This window comes from Xenopus tropicalis, chromosome 9 (genome assembly GCF_000004195.4).
Source record: "Xenopus tropicalis strain Nigerian chromosome 9, UCB_Xtro_10.0, whole genome shotgun sequence".
Classification (NCBI taxonomy): domain Eukaryota; kingdom Metazoa; phylum Chordata; class Amphibia; order Anura; family Pipidae; genus Xenopus; species Xenopus tropicalis.
The window spans coordinates 3930951-3949219 of NC_030685.2; the positions used below are offsets into that span (position 1 = coordinate 3930951).

Below are 18269 nucleotides of genomic sequence, written 5' to 3' on the forward strand. Positions count from 1 at the left end.
GAGTATGGCACACACAGGCAGCATATGGCAGGGAGAGTATGGCACACACAGGCAGGGTAGGGCAGATTATAGCACACACAGGCAGGGTAGGGCAGAGTATGGCACACACAGGCAGGGCAGGGAGAGTATGGCACACACAGGCAGGGCAGGCAGAGTATGGCGCACACAGGCAGGGCAGGGAGAGTATGGCGCACACAGGCAGGGCAGGCAGAGTATGGCACACACAGGCAGCATATGGCAGGGAGAGTATGGCACACACAGGCAGGGCAGGGAGAGTATGGCGCACACAGGCAGGGCAGGCAGAGTATGGCACACACAGGCAGGGCAGGCAGAGTATGGCACACACAGGCAGCATATGGCAGGGAGAGTATGGCACACACAGGCAGGGCAGGCAGAGTATGGCACACACAGGTAGCATATGGCAGGGAGAGTATGGCACACACAGGCAGGGTAGGGCAGATTATAGCACACACAGGCAGGGTAGGGCAGAGTATGGCACACACAGGCAGGGTAGGGCAGAGTATGGCACACACAGGCAGGGTAGGGCAGAGTATGGCACACACAGGCAGCATATGGCAGGCAGAGTATGGCACACACAGGCAGCATATGGCAGGCAGAGTATGGCACACACTGGAAGGGCAGGCAGAGTATGGCACTCACAGGCAGATATGGCAGGGAGAGTATGGCACACACAGGCAGGGTAGGGCAGAGTATGGCACTTACAGGCAGGGTAGGGTAGGCAGAATATGGCACACACAGGCAGCATATGACAGGCAGAGTATGGCACACAGGCAGCATATGGCTGGGAGAGTATGGCACACAGGAAGGGTAGAGCAGAGTATGGCACACACTGGCAGCATAGGGCAGGCAGAGTATGGCACACTCAGGTAGCATAGGGCAGGCAGAATGCTGCCTGTGTGTGCCATACCTTGCCTGCCCTATGCTGCCTGTGGGAGGTGAACCTGGCAGGGGTTTGTTCTGGGAGTTTTTTAGCAGTTGGAAATAGCCATCAAATGGTCCCTTAGGTGTGTAATTATATGCTGGGGGTTGCTGTGCTATCCACAGGGGAGGAGGAGTCATATGGATTTTAGGGTGTGTCTTAATACGACATAATATAATTTTTTCACATATAAATGACGGTTGATATCCCCGCAGTAGGGACCAAGCCTTTGGGTTTTTACTGCACTACCACCATTGTGATAAAATGAGTGTGGTTTGAAGTGGGTGTGGTTTAAAAGGGGGGGTGGTCAAAACTGGCTTCCATTAGCGGCCCTCCACCATGTATGCGCGAGAAAGTTGGACAGCACTGTGCTAATGTATTTTATACATCCAGGAAGGGGCAGGTGGGAAGGGGCACTTAAAACACGACTGAACTGATAATAAACTGATAGACAATTTTATCTATACTCCTACTCCTAATGATTTCCCTAGAATCCCCTAGTCATGTTTAAAGTTTAAGCTAACATTACAGCTGAATTACAGCCGTTTTTCAAATGTTTTTTTGCTTCAGTCTTAAACTATGGACTATCCATTCCCTTCACGTATACATGTATTTCTAGTTATCAGTGGGCGTTAGGCTGGGTTCCCAGTGGGCGTTAGGCTGGGTTCCCAGTGGGAGTTAGGCTGGGTTCCCAGTGGGCGTTAGGCTGGGTTCCCAGTGGGAGTTAGGCTGGGTTCCCAGTGGGAGTTAGGCTGGGTTCCCAGTGGGAGTTAGGCTGGGTTCCCAGTGGGAGTTAGGCTGGGTTCCCAGTGGGAGTTAGGCTGGGTTCCCAGTGGGAGTTAGGCTGGGTTCCCAGTGGGAGTTAGGCTGGGTTCCCAGTGGGAGTTAGGCTGGGTTCCCAGTGGGAGTTAGGCTGGGCTCCCAGTGGGCATTGTGTTCCCTGTAACAGAGGAACCCGACGCAGTGGAGCTGCCGCACCGTAACTGTGCGTTACGTCCCATTGAGTGAAGCATATAGCCAATGAAAAGCTTCATGGTCACTCAACGTGTTCGTTTATGCACTGCGGGCATTGGGCTTTATTCTTATAGCAGAGAAGTAATTAATTATGACTGTTTGTGAATTGAGACATTTAAACTTGATTTATTATTTTTTTTTTTATTCCCATTTAAATTTAGTAGGAGTCGGAGTCGGTTCATTTTTTGCCGACTCCGACTCCAGGTAACCAAAATTGCCTCCGACTCCGACTCCTCGACTCCGACTCCACAGCCCTGATTTAAACTTAGGGCAAACTCCACCGACCCCAATGAAGTGACTGACTTATTAGCACATTAATTAATGGAACTATTTATATGAACTGATTATTATAGAGTAACGGCAGCTGTTTGTATCAGGATCTATTTGAACTTTTTAGCAAGGGAATGACTGATTATTGGTCCCCCCCCCCCGCAACATCACTGGGACCCTAAAGTCCCCTTCCATAAACATCTATTGCAGCTGCTTATCAGTCAGTGTCCTACAGGCCCCTCTATAGCTCCTCCCCCCCAGCAGTTGCACCAAGTTTAACCCTTTGTGCTAAATAAATGTACCTCCCTGCTAGTTGTTTATTTAAGTCGGGCACAGAAGAGACATGACTAAATATATGTTACTACTGACTTTCCATGTGCCTCTTAAACGGCCTGATATCCTGCATTCTATGCTCTGTATATGATAGAAACCATTACTCACCCAGTGGGCGGAGCTGCTGGGGCTCCTCCTCTTCCTCCTTTATCCCTTCCCTGTAAAGGGCCTTGTTTCCTTTTATATACTCCCACTCCTCCAAGGAAAAATAGATGGAAACATCCTCACACCTTATGGCAACCTGGCACACACAATGTTACAGTCATCCCCCAGCCAGAGAAAGGGATTATCATACACTGTTACTAAACAATAAGGGGGGATTGGGGGGCCGCACCCACCTCTCCAGTCAGCAGCTGGATGATGTTGGAGATGAGTTCCAGGATCTTCTTGTCATTTTCCTTCTGTATGACGGAGCCAGGGGCATGCAGGGCCCCCAAACCCACAGTTGGGCTCTTCTTCTTAGGGATGACGTAGCCCTATGTATTGAGAGGGAGAGAGAATGATGAGTGTGTAACGCAGCAGAGAGACCCCCTTTGTACAGACAGACAGTCTCTTCTCACTGTGCCACTCACAGTGCCCCCCTCACCTCTCCAGTCAGCAGATAGATAATCTCCAGTGTGAGATTCAGGATTCTCTCCTTCCGCTCCTCATTTTTATCCTTCTTCCCCATCACTGGGTCACTCGCTTCCTCCCACATTCCCATTGGCTCCTTGTGGGAGGGAGGGGCCTGGAAGTGGAATTAAGCACTTACACATTTCTATAGGGGATTATTCCCAGCAATATCCCCCAAAACAATTCCAAGCAGGGAATAGAATAACTAGTCTAGCCATGGGCTGAACTACCAATCCCACAATCCCCTGTTAAACTTCCCTCTAATGATGCAATGTCTGCCAATCAACACTTTCCCTTTCCTGCCAAGAATGGGCCCCTCAGTGCTTCCCCTCAGGCTGCAGGGGGGCCTTGGTACCAAATGGGAGAGGAATTCACTTATGGTGGGTGGGTTGGGCTTGGAGCTGCCACAGAAACTGCACTGACTCAGTAGCAAAGTGTCCCTGGGAATCAGCTCATGTGTTGGGAACAACAAGGTAACACTGCTCCTTTAGTGCCACCATTAGTGCAGCCCCGCTCCCTTACTCACCTCTTTCCCACACTGCTCTGCTGCCTGTAGCTGTGAGGGAGGGAACTGAGGAGCTGGGACACTCACTCATTGGCTGGGAGGGGAATGTGGGCGGGACAGAGAGCGGCAGAGAAGAATGATTGGATCAGTGAGCACAAGGGCGGGACACAGAGTTAGGGACAGAGGGAAAACTCACAGACTGCAGAGTTAGGGACAGAGGGAAAACTCACAGACTGCAGAGTTAGGGACAGAGGGAAAACTCACAGACTGCAGAGTTAGGGACAGAGGGAAAACTCACAGATAGTTGTGTAAGTGTAAGAATAACTGAGCTTTCCATGATATTAACCCCTTCAGGGTTGCCAGGCTGATGGTGTTTCTGCCACACTGGGCTAACAGGCTACAGCTCAGGCAGGTTTTCAGTACAAATGCACCAAGGTATGGATTCAGGCTAGTTCTTGGAGCCCTTAAACAATATTTCCCAATCTTATGTGCTAATTTTTCAAGTGATGCAGTCTGTTAACTCTGTTGCCCTGGAGCCCGATGCTTAGCAACACATGGAAAACTGTACCAACACTCCAATCCAGTAATTGTGCCAATAACCTTCTTGTTTATTGGGATCTCTGCACATAACAGTTTGGGGGGGGGGGGCTCTGCAGGTTTGTAGTTTGGAAACTCACCAATGTTCCCTTTTCCCACCTAGTGTACCTGGCCTGCCTCTCCCTATGCATGCTGGGTAATGTAGTTTTTGTGTAACAGTTTGCCTACTGCCAAGGTTACTGTAAAACTACAATACCCAGCATGCAATGGGACTGACTAGTGTAGAATGAAGCTCCCTATTTCCCCCTCTTTGCTGCTGTTCCAGCCTCTCCATCCCAAACTCCCTGCACTGCCCCCTTCTTCCTGCTGCACCTGCTGTGTGATTGTACTACTGTGTCATGTGATGTGGGGGCTGCCATTCGCTGCTGCACTTCCTCCCTAAACTAGAACTCTCAGGGTGCCTTGGGGCTGCTGGGAGTTGTAGTCTAACATGCCCATATGTATATCATGCCTGGGGTTAATGCAATATTCTGAATCCATTTCATACCTCCCTACAGTCCTGCTTTATATGGGGCAGCCCTGATGTCTGTCACCCAACCGGGGATCAGGATTCACTTTTGGGGGCTCATTTACTCAATAACTTGATTCTGATTTGTTTTTTAAAAATCACAGAAAAAATGCTGCGACTTTTCCTAGATTTACTTTGCGTCTAAATGGCTAAATAATCCAAATTCAACAATTTGGCTTTAGTAGCCACAGACTGACACTCAGGGTCGGACTGGAGGGTGACCCTGGGGGCTCTGCAGGTGCCCGTGCCCCCCCTGGACTGCCCACCTAATCCACCTTGCAGGGGGTCCCCACCTGGCCTCCTCCCCCGAGAGCGTTAATGTAAGGCGTTGGGGCAGGAGCGGTCGGGCATGGGGAGCGCGAGGAAAAGTTGGAACTGGGACACCGGGACCAGTCCAACCCTGATGACACTGCCTGGAATCAGACAACTTGTTATCTACACAAACCCCCAGACCCTTCCCCATTAAGGATCCCCCCAACTCACTCCCATTCAGTAGATAGCTCACGTTTATATTATTTCTACCAAAGGGCAGAACTTTGCACCATTGAACCCCATTTCCCAGTTTGCTGCCCAGTTTCCCAGTTTTGCCTCCCAACATTTGAAATATTGAAAGAGGGACAAAAACAAATGGCCCTGACCGATTCCCCTGTCACTCTCTCCTTGTATTACACTGGCTCCTCCCCTTGCTCCGCCCTCCTCATTATCTGCCTGCTGGTTTCTACTAATTCTGGGCTGTATATTCTGTTTATATTTGATTCTGCCCCTATTCCTGTTATTTGCCTTCATTAAACCCTCGCACAGTGATATCAGTGGTTCTGCCATTTATGGTTATCCAGTCTGTAGGCTCCCAACTTCCTGGTGCCCCATAGCGCCCCCCTCAGGGAGACCGTGACAGTATGGGGCTGTGTGGGGGCTGAGTTTGCTTGGAAGGGTTTATCTTGATGGACTTTGGTCTTTTTTCAGCCCAACGTAACTACGTAAGTATAATATCTGTCTAAGTCAGTGCTGTCCAACTGGCGGCCCGCGACCCCCCTCTGTGTGGCCCCCCCACCTGTCTGGCTGCTTTGATGGCTTACTCTTGTGTAAGCTTTAAATGGTATCAGTACTGAGATTAACTGCCCCCCCTGCATGGTTCTCACCTCAGATTCAGGCTGTAATCCTCCTGTATTGTTTAAGAATGTAATTCCCTGTGTTTTTCACACCTTTTAATACCTGCATTGTTCCCCCCTGCAGTGTTCCCACCTCAGGCTCAGACTGTAATCACCCACATTGTTCACTTCTTCACACATAGGTAGTAGGTACTGCCTGGACTATGCTGCCTGTGTGTATGGCACACACAGGCAGCATAGGGCAGGGAGGGTATGGCACACACAGGCAGGGTAGGGCAGGCAGAGTATGGCACACACAGGGAGCATAGGGCAGGGAGGGTATGGCACACACAGGCAGGGTAGGGCAGGCAGAGCATGGCACATACAGCCAGCATAGGACAGGTAGAGTATGGCACACACAGGCAGCATAGGGTAGGGAGGGTATAGCACACACAGGAAGGGTAGGGCAGGCAGAGTATGGCACACACAGGTAGGGTAGGGCAGGCAGAGTATGGCACACACAGGCAGCATAGGAAAGGCAGAGTGCTGCCTGTGTGTACCATACTCTGCTTGCCCTATGCTGCCTGTGGGAGGTGAACCTGGCAGGGGTTTGTGGGAGTTTGTTAGCAGATGGAAATAGCCATTAAATGGTCCCTAAGGTGTGTAATTATGTACTGGGGGTTGCTGTGCTATCCACAGGGGAGGAGAAGGCATATGGAATTTAAGGGTATATCTTAATATGACATAATTATTTCACATATGAATGATGGTTGATATCCCCAAAGTAAGGACCAAGCATTTGGGATTTTGCTGTGCTACCACCATTTTGATAAAATAGGTGTGGTTTGAAGTGGGTGTGGTTTCAAAAAGGGGAGTGGTCAAAACTGGCTTCCATTAGCGGCCCTCCACCATGTATGCTAGAGAAATTCCGGCCCTCGGCACCGTAGAAGTTGGTCAGCACTGGTCTAAGTAATTCATAAACAAATTATCTGGGATATTTTCATAAAATAGTTTTAAAGCTTTTGTAGGAAACTTGTAAATTGTGCCCTTTCTCACTGGCAGTCCCCTAGTTATTGGGACGGCTATAAAGGGTCCTTAATGTAATGGGAAGTAGGTCCCTTTTCCTGGGTTATAGCATGCCCTGTTGCAGTTCCACAGTTTGGCCGGTAGGTGGCACTGTGGGGTAGTATAAAAGGCTGAGCAGCCATGAGGCTGGGAGCCATTTTGTTGAAAGCTTTCCCCCTGAACAAGCAGATGGGGAGATATTGTGGAACCTGGGTGTAGGTAGGCCCAGACAGGTCAGGCAGCTCCTGTAATAGGTGTGATAGACAGGCAGGGCTAGCCAATGAGCAGCTTCTGGCTCCGACAAGGAATATAGAGGGTTTATTATCCCGGGTATAATACTGCCCAGAGTAGGGTTACCAGTGTATAGACCTAGGGCTAGAAAGAGGATCAGCTGGGTTCCACTGGGAGCCATAACCTGAGGGGGTAACCCATTGTGCCCTGCGGGGAGAGAGTCATTGTGACCATTTCCCATGAGCACTGCCTGACCTGTGAGGTGCTACTACCTGCCTATATTGTACTTGTTGTTACTCCCAAGTGGCTGTGTAAATAACCAGTTCAACGTTAAGAACCACTGGCGCCCATGTATTGAGAGTTACAGTAACACAACTACCCGGCCTCCAACTCAAGTGAGGGCTCAAACCTGAGGGAATAAGTCTCATTCCGGGTGAAATAGGGTGTGGTTTGTGGGAAAAGTAGTAACTTACCATAAGCTTGCACTTGCATACATACATATACACTGGATATAATAAGTCTATGCACCACTTCAAAATGGCAGATTTAAAGACATAAATTAAAGGAGACATATCCTATAAAAATGATGAATGTAACAGGGAATTATACTCCTCTAGATATAGAAGGAATGTGCTTAAAGTTGTGTTTCTGACTGATTTATTGAGAAATTCCACAAAAACCCCACTAGCCCCGCCCATCTGTGCCACTTCCTGCTGGCTGAATTCTCTGGATGAGCTGGGGAGCCGGCGGCCCTCTGTACCCTGCACTGTAGGATAGGAACCAATCAGCAGCTAGGCTGACCTGATAGGGAACTGAAGCCTGTCTGTGCTTGTGTGACTGCAGGGCTGTGATTGGCTCTCCCCCTCCTACTGTGCTTCTGGCAGGGACCGTTAGGCCACGCCCACCCCTCATGTGAAACCCAGACAGGGACCTGAGAGGATCTATAGGGAGCTCCAATAAAGGGGCCATTGTTACAGATAGGGTTAATGTTTAGCCCAAAGGGAAACCAGCACCGGATATTATTCATAATTGCCTACAGGGTTAGGGGTTTCCTTTATCCAATATGTCTCCTTTATGAAAAAAAAAAAAAAAAAGATAAATCCTGTCAAAACTTTTCCCACCTTTATTGCAGAATTGCCATCAATACAAAGAAGTCAAAAACAAATCAGAAACAGTTTAGTGAAAAAGGGAACAAAAACCCACACAAACCCGGTTGCATTGATGCCAAGTACCTTTCCATTGGCTTACAGCACTCACTATTCGGGCCTATCAGTTTGGCCCATCTGGACTGGGCAGGTTTTGCTCACTCCTCCACAGCTGCCACATTATGAGGGAATCTCCTGGGCACAGCTCTCGTCAGGTCGCCCCACAGATTGCAATCAGATTAAGGCCTGGGCCTTTGGTGAAGCCATTGCTTCGGGTCACTGTCAGGCTGAAAGGTCAAGTTCCTCTTCATCTTTAGCTCCCGGCAGATGGTGAAGGTTTTGTGGCAAAAAGACTGAAGCGATTCATCATTCCGCCCACCATGACTAGAGCCCCAGTTCCAGCTCATGAACAGCAGCCTCAAAGGGGCATGAAGCTGCCCCCACCATGCGTCACTATGGGGATGGGGGTCTTGTGCTGACTTGCTGACATGACCATGGTATGAACGTATATTACAGAGAATGGCAATGATGACGATTTTCCATAATCCCCGTATTTGTGTAATCATATATTGCATATATAGTCCATTTGGTGTGTGACGTTACTGTGGCTGCAAACACCACTTCTTTGGGCACAAGTTCCACCACTGATCCTGTAAGAGGTAGTGACTCCCTATTATTCCAAAGGGAAATCCTGCCCAGACAATAATAACAAATATATTTTCATGGTTTTTAGCTGTAGGCTGTAAGGCTCCTTGGCCAAGCCCCTCCCCTCTCATTAGTAGGGGCTCCTTTTTGTCCCATCAGGAAACCCTATAAAAGCCCCACTCTCTCCAGGAACAGGTTAGAAGTGACTGTCTATGCGCACTTCTCCATATATGTGTTATCAATAAACGTTTTCTCTTACAGCAACATCAACGTCTCTATGATCAAAGGGCTCCGTTACATCCCCCCCACAGTATCACGGGGCCACATTTTCCCTTTCTGCTCTATGGCTCCCGTGGTACAATGTTCTACTACTGGGTAATTATAAACAATATATATTCAGTGTCTTATTAACAACCGCGAAAACAAATATAAATTGCACCAATAAATCGGACTGACACAAAGGCTTTTCACAAAACTGATTTAATGTAAAGAGACCCTTTATAGGATAATGGTGTAACCCCCTTTCCTTTCATCTCAACAAATGCCCCATTGGAAATGACATTGGGTTAATAATGACAAGATGATGTTATAGGCTTTATATTTACCCAGTAAGAGCCTATGTACCCGGCAAGTCATTCCCAGCTGGGTATATCCCCATTATGTTACCTACTGTGTGAGCATTAGGGAACAGCATCTGCCCAAGTGATACCCTGGGGGGCTCGTACCCCTTGGAATATGTCCCTTCTTGTTCAATAAAACCCAGAATATTATCTGTTGGGGGGAGGGGGAGATATATCCCAGAGGGCTCCTCAGTTCCCAATGCAGAGCCAGAGAAAGAAAAAGTTTGCCTGATGCTCCCTTTATATAACAAGTTACAGTTTTCCTCGTTGTAAAAGTATTTTTAGACAACTGTTCAATGCAAATCATTTTTCCTCATTAGAATAAGAAAATGGTTTCTCCCCTGTGTGAGTTCTATGATGCTTTTTAAGGAGTGGTTGATGTGAAAAACATTTCCCACATTCAGAGCAAGAATATCGTTTCTCCCCTTTGTGAGTCCTTTGATGACTATGTAGTTGGCATTTCCTTACAAAACATTTCCCACATTCAGAACAAGAATAAGGTTTTAAGGTCTATGCGCACTTCTCCATATATGTGTTATCAATAAACGTTTTCTCTTACAGCAAAATCAAGATGTAATCGGCTTGAAAGAAAATGTTTGCCTGATGCTCCCTTTGTATAACGAGTTTACAGTTTTCCTCATTGTAAAAGTATTTTCAGACGACTGTTCCATGCAAATCATTTTTCGTCATTTAGAGAAAATGGCTTCTCCCCTTTGTGAGTCCTTTGATGAATATGTAGTTGATATTTTCTTACAAAACATTTCCCACATTGAGAACAAGAATGCTGTTTCTCCCCTGTGTGGGTTCTATAATGAATTTTAGGTGGGATTGGTTTGAGAAACATTTCCCACATTAAGAACAAGAAGGTGGTTTCTCCCTTATGTGGGTTCTATGATGCTGTTTAAGGAGGGATTGGTTTGAGAAACATTTCCCACATTCAGAACAAAAAAATGGTTTCTCCCCTGTGTGGGTTCTATGATGATTTCTAAGGAGTGATTTGTATAAATAACATTTCCCACATTCAGAACAAGAAAATGGTTTCTCCCCTGTGTGAGTCCTTTGATGATGATTGAGTTGATATTGGCTTGAATAACATTTCCCACATTCAGAACAAGAAAATGGTTTCTCCCCTGTGTGGGTTCTAAGATGATTCCTAAGGTGTGATTTGTATAAATAACATTTCCCACATTCAGAACAAGAGAATGGTTTCTCCCCTGTGTGAGTCCTTTGATGATGATTAAGTTGATATCGGTTTGAAAAACATTTCCCACATTCAGAACAAGAAAATGGTTTCTCCCCTGTGTGGGTTATTTGATGAATTCTAAGGAGTGATTTGTATAAAAAACATTTCCCACATTCAGAACAAGAAAATGGTTTCTCCCCTGTGTGAGTCCTTTGATGATGATTGAGTTGATATCGGTTTGAAAAACATTTCCCACAATCAGAACAAGAATACGGTTTCTCCCTTGTGTGAGTCCTTTGATGATGATTGAATTGATATCGGTTTGAAAAACATTTCCCACATTCAGAACAAGAAAATGGTTTCTCCCCAGTGTGAGTCTTTTGATGATGATTGAGTTGATATCGGTTTGAAAAACATTTCCCACATTCAGAACAAGAAAATGGTTTCTCCCCTGTGTGGGTTATTTGATGAATTCTAAGGAGTGATTTGTATAAAAAACCTTTCCCACATTCAGAACAAGAAAATGGTTTCTCCCCTGTGTGAGTCTTTTGATGATGATTGAGTTGATATCGGTTTGAAAAACATTTCCCACATTCAGAACAAGAAAATGGTTTCTCCCCTGTGTGAGTCATTTGATGATGATTAAGTTGATATCGGTTTGAAAAACATTTCCCACATTCAGAACAAGAAAATGGTTTCTCCCCAGTGTGAGTCTTTTGATGCTGATTGAGTTGATATCGGTTTGAAAAACATTTCCCACATTCAGAACAAGAAAATGGTTTCTCCCCTGTGTGGGTTATTTGATGAATTCTAAGGAGTGATTTGTATGAAAAACATTTCCCACATTCAGAACAAGAGAATGGTTTCTCTCTTTTGTGGGTTCTCTGGTGTTTTTGAAAGCCTCTCTTATTACTAAAATTTTTATGACACTCATTGCAGCTGTATTTCCTACGTAATGTATTTTTTGTTATGTGAGATTTATGTGGAGATTGGTGGGAATTTTCATCATGATTATTACCCGTCATTTGTAAGGTATTCTGGCTTCTCCCCATGATAGGAGTATTTGTTCCCTGTATCTGGTCTGTAAGGGGATTAATGCTGCAATCTGATTGGGTTTCCACTTCAAATGAAGATTCTTCCTCTTTAATCCCATTGGCCGGTGGGGGCTGTTCCGCTGGAGAAACATCAGGGTTTGTGAGATTCCCATCATTATTACAACATAAAGTTGCTTCCGTATGTGCTGTAACATCGCTCCCATCTTTATACTCACAGGCTGCTAAAGGGAAGGATAGAGATCAGAGATATATCTGAGGGAAATAACTTGTATTTTGTCATTATTTGTTTTAGGGAAATTATTTCATGAAAGATTCGGCCGAATACTGAATCCTAATTTGCATATGCAAAATAAAATACATCATTTAAACTTAGGGCAAACGCCACTGACCCCCAATGAAGCGACTGACTTATTAGCACATTAATTAATGGAACTATTTATATGAACTGATTATTATAGAGTAACGGCAGCTGTTTGTATCAGGATCTATTTGAACTTTTTAGCAAGGGAATGACTGATTATTGGTCCCCCCCCCCCCCCGCAACATCACTGGGACCCTAAAGTCCCCTTCCATAAACATCTATTGCAGCTGCTTATCAGTCAGTGTCCTACAGGCCCCTCTATAGCTCCCCCCCCCAGCAGTTGCACCAAGTTTAACCCTTTGTGCTAAATAAATGTACCTCCCTGCTAGTTGTTTATTTAAGTCGGGCACAGAAGAGACATGACTAAATATATGTTACTACTGACTTTCCATGTGCCTCTTAAACGGCCTGATATCCTGCATTCTATGCTCTGTATATGATAGAAACCATTACTCACCCAGTGGGCGGAGCTGCTGGGGCTCCTCCTCCTCCTCCTTTATCCCTTCCCTGTAAAGGGCCTTGTTTCCTTTTATATACTCCCACTCCTCCAAGGAAAAATAGATGGAAACATCCTCACACCTTATGGCAACCTGGCACACACAATGTTACAGTCATCCCCCAGCCAGAGAAAGGGATTATCATACACTGTTACTAAACAATAAGGGGGGATTGGGGGGCCGCACCCACCTCTCCAGTCAGCAGCTGGATGATGTTGGAGATGAGTTCCAGGATCTTCTTGTCATTTTCCTTCTGTATGACGGAGCCAGGGGCATGCAGGGCCCCCAAACCCACAGTTGGGCTCTTCTTCTTAGGGATGACGTAGCCCTATGTATTGAGAGGGAGAGAGAATGATGAGTGTGTAACGCAGCAGAGAGACCCCCTTTGTACAGACAGACAGTCTCTTCTCACTGTGCCACTCACAGTGCCCCCCTCACCTCTCCAGTCAGCAGATAGATAATCTCCAGTGTGAGATTCAGGATTCTCTCCTTCCGCTCCTCATTTTTATCCTTCTTCCCCATCACTGGGTCACTCGCTTCCTCCCACATTCCCATTGGCTCCTTGTGGGAGGGACTGGCCTGGAAGTAGAATTAAAGGAGACATATCCTATAAAAAGTTATGAATGTACCAGGGAATTATACTCCTCTAGATATAGAAGGATTGTGCCGAAAAAAAGTTGTATTTCAGACTGATTTATTGAGAAATTCCCCCAAACCCCACTAGCCCCGCCCATCTGTGCCACTTCCTGCTGGCTGAATTCTCTGGATGAGCTGGGGAGCCGGCGGCCCTCCGTACCCTGCACTGTAGGATAGGAACCAATCAGCAGCTAGGCTGACCTGATAGGGAACTGAAGCCTGTCTGTGCTTGTGTGAGTGCAGGGCTGTGATTGGCTCTCCCCCTCCTACTGTGCTTCTGGCAGGGACCGTTAGGACACGCCCACTCTTCATTTCAAACTGGGCTGTTCTGCCCCCAATAAGGGGTAATTATATCTTAGTTGGGATCAAGTACAGGTACTGTTTTATTATTACAGAGAAAAGGGAATCATTTAACCATGAAATAAACCCAATAGGGCTGTTCTGCCCCAATAAGGGGTAATTATATCTTAGTTGGGATCAAGTACAGGTACTGTTTTATTATTACAGAGAAAAGGGAATCATTTAACCATTAAATAAACCCAATAGGGCTGTTCTGCCCCCAATAAGGGGTAATTATATCTTAGTTGGGATCAAGTACAGGTACTGTTTTATTATTACAGAGAAAAGGGAATCATTTAACCATTAAATAAACCCAATAGGGCTGTTCTGCCCCAATAAGGGGTAATTATATCTTAGTTGGGATCAAGTACAGGTACTGTTTTATTATTACAGAGAAAAGGGAATCATTTAACCATTAAATAAACCCAATAGGGCTGTTCTGCCCCCAATAAGGGGTAATTATATCTTAGTTGGGATCAAGTACAGGTACTGTTTTATTATTACAGAGAAAAGGGAATCATTTAACCATTAAATAAACCCAATAGGACTGTTCTGCCCCCAATAAGGGGTAATTATATCTTAGTTGGGATCAAGTACAGGTACTGTTTTATTATTACAGAGAAAAGGGAATCATTTAACCATGAAATAAACCCAATAGGGCTGTTCTGCCCCAATAAGGGGTAATTATATCTTAGTTGGGATCAAGTACAGGTACTGTTTTATTATTACAGAGAAAAGGGAATCATTTAACCATGAAATAAACCCAATAGGGCTGTTCTGCCCCAATAAGGGGTAATTATATCTTAGTTGGGATCAAGTACAGGTACTGTTTTATTATTACAGAGAAAAGGGAATCATTTAACCATTAAATAAACCCAATAGGGCTGTTCTGCCCCCAATAAGGGGTAATTATATCTTAGTTGGGATCAAGTACAGGTACTGTTTTATTATTACAGAGAAAAGGGAATCATTTAACCATGAAATAAACCCAATAGGGCTGTTCTGCCCCAATAAGGGGTAATTATATCTTAGTTGGGATCAAGTACAGGTACTGTTTTATTATTACAGAGAAAAGGGAATCATTTAACCATGAAATAAACCCAATAGGGCTGTTCTGCCCCAATAAGGGGTAATTATATCTTAGTTGGGATCAAGTACAGGTACTGTTTTATTATTACAGAGAAAAAAAATTCATAATATTTAAAAATTAGAATTATTTGTTTATAATGAGCTCTATGGGAGATGGTGTTCCTGTAATTTGGTATATTCTGGATAATGGGTTTCCAGATAATGGATCCCATACCTGTATTAGCGCCAATATATTCCCCAGTGCTGTACAATAAATGGGCAAATACATTAAACATGCAGATTTAGAAATAAAAACAACAATTATTATTTGCATTTTTGGAATTATTGAGCTTTTTGTTGAGCAGCCCTCCAGTTTTGAATTTAGGCAGCTATCTGGTTGCTAGGGTCTATTTTAACCTAGCAACCAGGCAGTGGTTTAAAAGAGAGACAGAAATATGAATAAAGGAGGGACTAAATAGCAAGGTAAGTAATAACGACAATAAAACTGGAGCTTTGTAGAATAATAGTTGTTTGGCTGTTGGGGTGAGCGGGAGGTAAATATTTAAAAAATTATATAAAACAAAAAATAAAGATGGAATGAGAAGTTGCTAAGAATCGGCCATTCTATAACATAATAACATTTAACCAGAAGGGGAACTGGCCTTTTAGGAATCAAAGCATTCAGCCTGGCAGGTTGTGGCACCAAGGCAGGGAATAGAATAACTAGTCTAGCCATGGGCTGAACTACCAATCCCACAATCCCCTGTTAAACTTCCCTCTAATGATGCAATGTCTGCCAATCAACACTTTCCCTTTCCTGCCAAGAATGGGCCCCTCAGTGCTTCCCCTCAGGCTGCAGGGGGGCCTTGGTACCAAATGGGAGAGGAATTCACTTATGGTGGGTGGGTTGGGCTTGGAGCTGCCACAGAAACTGCACTGACTCAGTAGCAAAGTGTCCCTGGGAATCAGCTCATGTGTTGGGAACAACAAGGTAACACTGCTCCTTTAGTGCCACCATTAGTGCAGCCCCGCTCCCTTACTCACCTCTTTCCCACACTGCTCTGCTGCCTGTAGCTGTGAGGGAGGGAACTGAGGAGCTGGGACACTCACTCATTGGCTGGGAGGGGAATGTGGGCGGGACAGAGAGCAGCGGAGACGAATGATTGGATCAGTGAGCACAAGGGCGGGAGAATGAGTTAGGGACAGAGGGAAAACTCACAGACTGCAGAGTTAGGGACAGAGGGAAAACTCACAGATAGTTGTGTAAGTGTAAGAATAACTGAGCTTTTCATGATATTAACCCCTTCAGGGTTGCCAGGCTGATGGTGTTTCTGCCACACTGGGCTAACAGGCTACAGCTCAGGCAGGTTTTTAGTACAAATGCACCAAGGTATGGATTCAGGCTAGTTCTTGGAGCCATTAAACAATATTCCCCAAAACATAAAGTGGTGCAGTCTGTATTGGGATCTCTGCACATAACAGTTTGGGGGGGGGGGGGGGGGGGCTCTGCAGGTTTGTAGTTTGGAAACTCACCAATGTTTCCTTTTCCCACCTAGTGTACCTGGCCTGCCTCTCCCTATGCATGCTGGGTAATGTAGTTTAACAGTTTGCCTACTGCCAAGGTTACTGTAAAACTACAATACCCAGTGTAGCCCACTTTTGTTTCTGCTGAACTTCTAACATGCTTTTACCTGCGTGTGGCGCTAACAGGAGCCCTGTGCCCCCATATACTATAGGGGAGCAGGTATACTTTATATGCTTTGTGTGCCTCCACCCAAGGTAGGGACAGGTTGAACTGTAACTCCCCTCCCTGGGAAGCTCTGTAACTCGGTACCTTGCCCTCCTTGGGTAGCTGCTTACCAGGCAGTTCCACTCCTTGAAGAAGTAACCAAGACACTGGAATTGCTGATTAACCAGATGAACTTGTTTATTATATGCACACAGGGTATCCAGGAGTATGATATGCAGTCCAGGTATTCTCTCCTTACTTCCCTCTGGGAGACCCTCTCTCTCAGGCTTATTCCCGGTACTCCCGCCAAAAGACCCTCGTTGTCACCCCTTTTTATATTTTAGCACACTGCCTCCTAGTAGTTGCTGTTACCAGACAGGGAAACTCCCTTTTCACACACAAACTGCTGGGAGTTGTAGTTCAACATGCCCATATGTATGTCATGCCTGGGGTTAATGCAATATTCTGAATCCATTTCATACCTCCCTACAGTCCTGCTTTATATGGGGCAGCCCTGATGTCTGTCACCCAACCGGGGATCTGGATTCACTTTTGGGGGCTCATTTACTCAATAACTCGATTCTGATTTGTTTTAAAAAAAGTCTCAGAGAAAAAACACTGCGACTTTCCAAGATTTACTTTGCGTCTAAACAGCTAAAAAATCCAAACCCAACAATTCCCCAGATTAAACTCGCTGAGTTCATGTAGAAGCCAATGGCAAAGGCCCCTCCCCTTTCCTTGAAGTTCTTTCTCTTGTCTCGAACCTTTTGAGATTTCGTTGGGTTTTGCCTGAAAACTCGATTTTTTCACAGCAGGTATTCGATAAATTCAGGATTTTTGCAGCGACTTTTCCCTGAGACTTTTTTTCAATAAATATTGGTCATTCAGGAAAACGAATTTAGTCGAATTTGAAAATTAAAAAAGAAGAGAGGGGCACAGTCTGCCCTGCAGCGCTTAGTGGGATATTTTGGGGGTGTGGCCACAAACTGTGTTTCACCGGAAAATTCACAAAACTGCTGAAAAATCAGTGAAATGTGCAACTTTTTTTTCACTCCAAATGCATTAAACTCAATGGGCGTTTTTCTCACTTTTTTGTGCGTGACATTTTTATGGCTGTGACTTTTATTTCTCACTCCAAATGCATTAAAGCCTCGGGCCGCTCTTTCTCCAGTTAAAGACGGTGGGATTTTCTCACTCCTACCGCGTGATTTCTTTTTACAGGTCAGCGACTTTTCCCCCCCAAATATATTGGTCAATGGGCGTTTTTCTCGGCAGATTTTTTTGTTGCAGTGAATTTTTGCCACAATTTTATGAAAAATTCACCACAAATCCCCAGTGAGAGAATTCCCCCATCGCTATTAGTATTCCATGCTGGAAGCAGGGACCTAAGTGACCCTAAGAGCTTGCACTTTGTAATGTACTGAGTTAGCCAATAAACTGTATGACTCAAACAGGAGAGGGGTATCCTGCCCCCCCAGGCCTGCTGTCCTTATCTACGGCCTTCAGGGAAGGGGCATCTCTGCACTCTCTCCGGCTCATTCATATCCTTCTTAAAGGGACACTAAACCGAACCATAAAGCTGCCCCACTGCGCCCCCTAGTTCTCTATAGAAGTTGATGAAAAACATAATTACACATGGAAAAAAATTCACCAATAAGGATTTAACTGGCTAAAAACCTAATTAAAGATGCAAGAGAATTGACCAATGAGAATGCTGATACCCAGCAATGTGCCAGGCATCTTGCTGTTATCTTACATATAGAAATAAAAATGTAATTTCTGACTGACTCACTGTGTAAATCTATACAGATATCTTGTGCCCTATGTA

At 45.4% G+C, this 18269-nt stretch overlaps 2 protein-coding genes across 2 annotated transcripts in view; both read right to left on the reverse strand.

Moving 5' to 3' along the window:
- The window catches only part of h2ac14 (H2A clustered histone 14), a 1193713-nt gene that overhangs the window by 872350 nt on the left and 303094 nt on the right, over window positions 1-18269 (reverse strand).
- On the reverse strand, window positions 9747-13224 carry LOC101734247 (oocyte zinc finger protein XlCOF7.1-like). The gene is made up of 5 exons (XM_031893013.1): window positions 13108-13224; window positions 12860-12997; window positions 12630-12762; window positions 11340-12029; window positions 9747-11255 (listed from the first exon to the last, which is right to left on the reverse strand). The coding sequence occupies exons 1-5, from the start codon at window positions 13222-13224 to the stop codon at window positions 10426-10428; spliced, it is 1908 nt and encodes a 635-aa protein (XP_031748873.1). The 3' UTR covers window positions 9747-10425.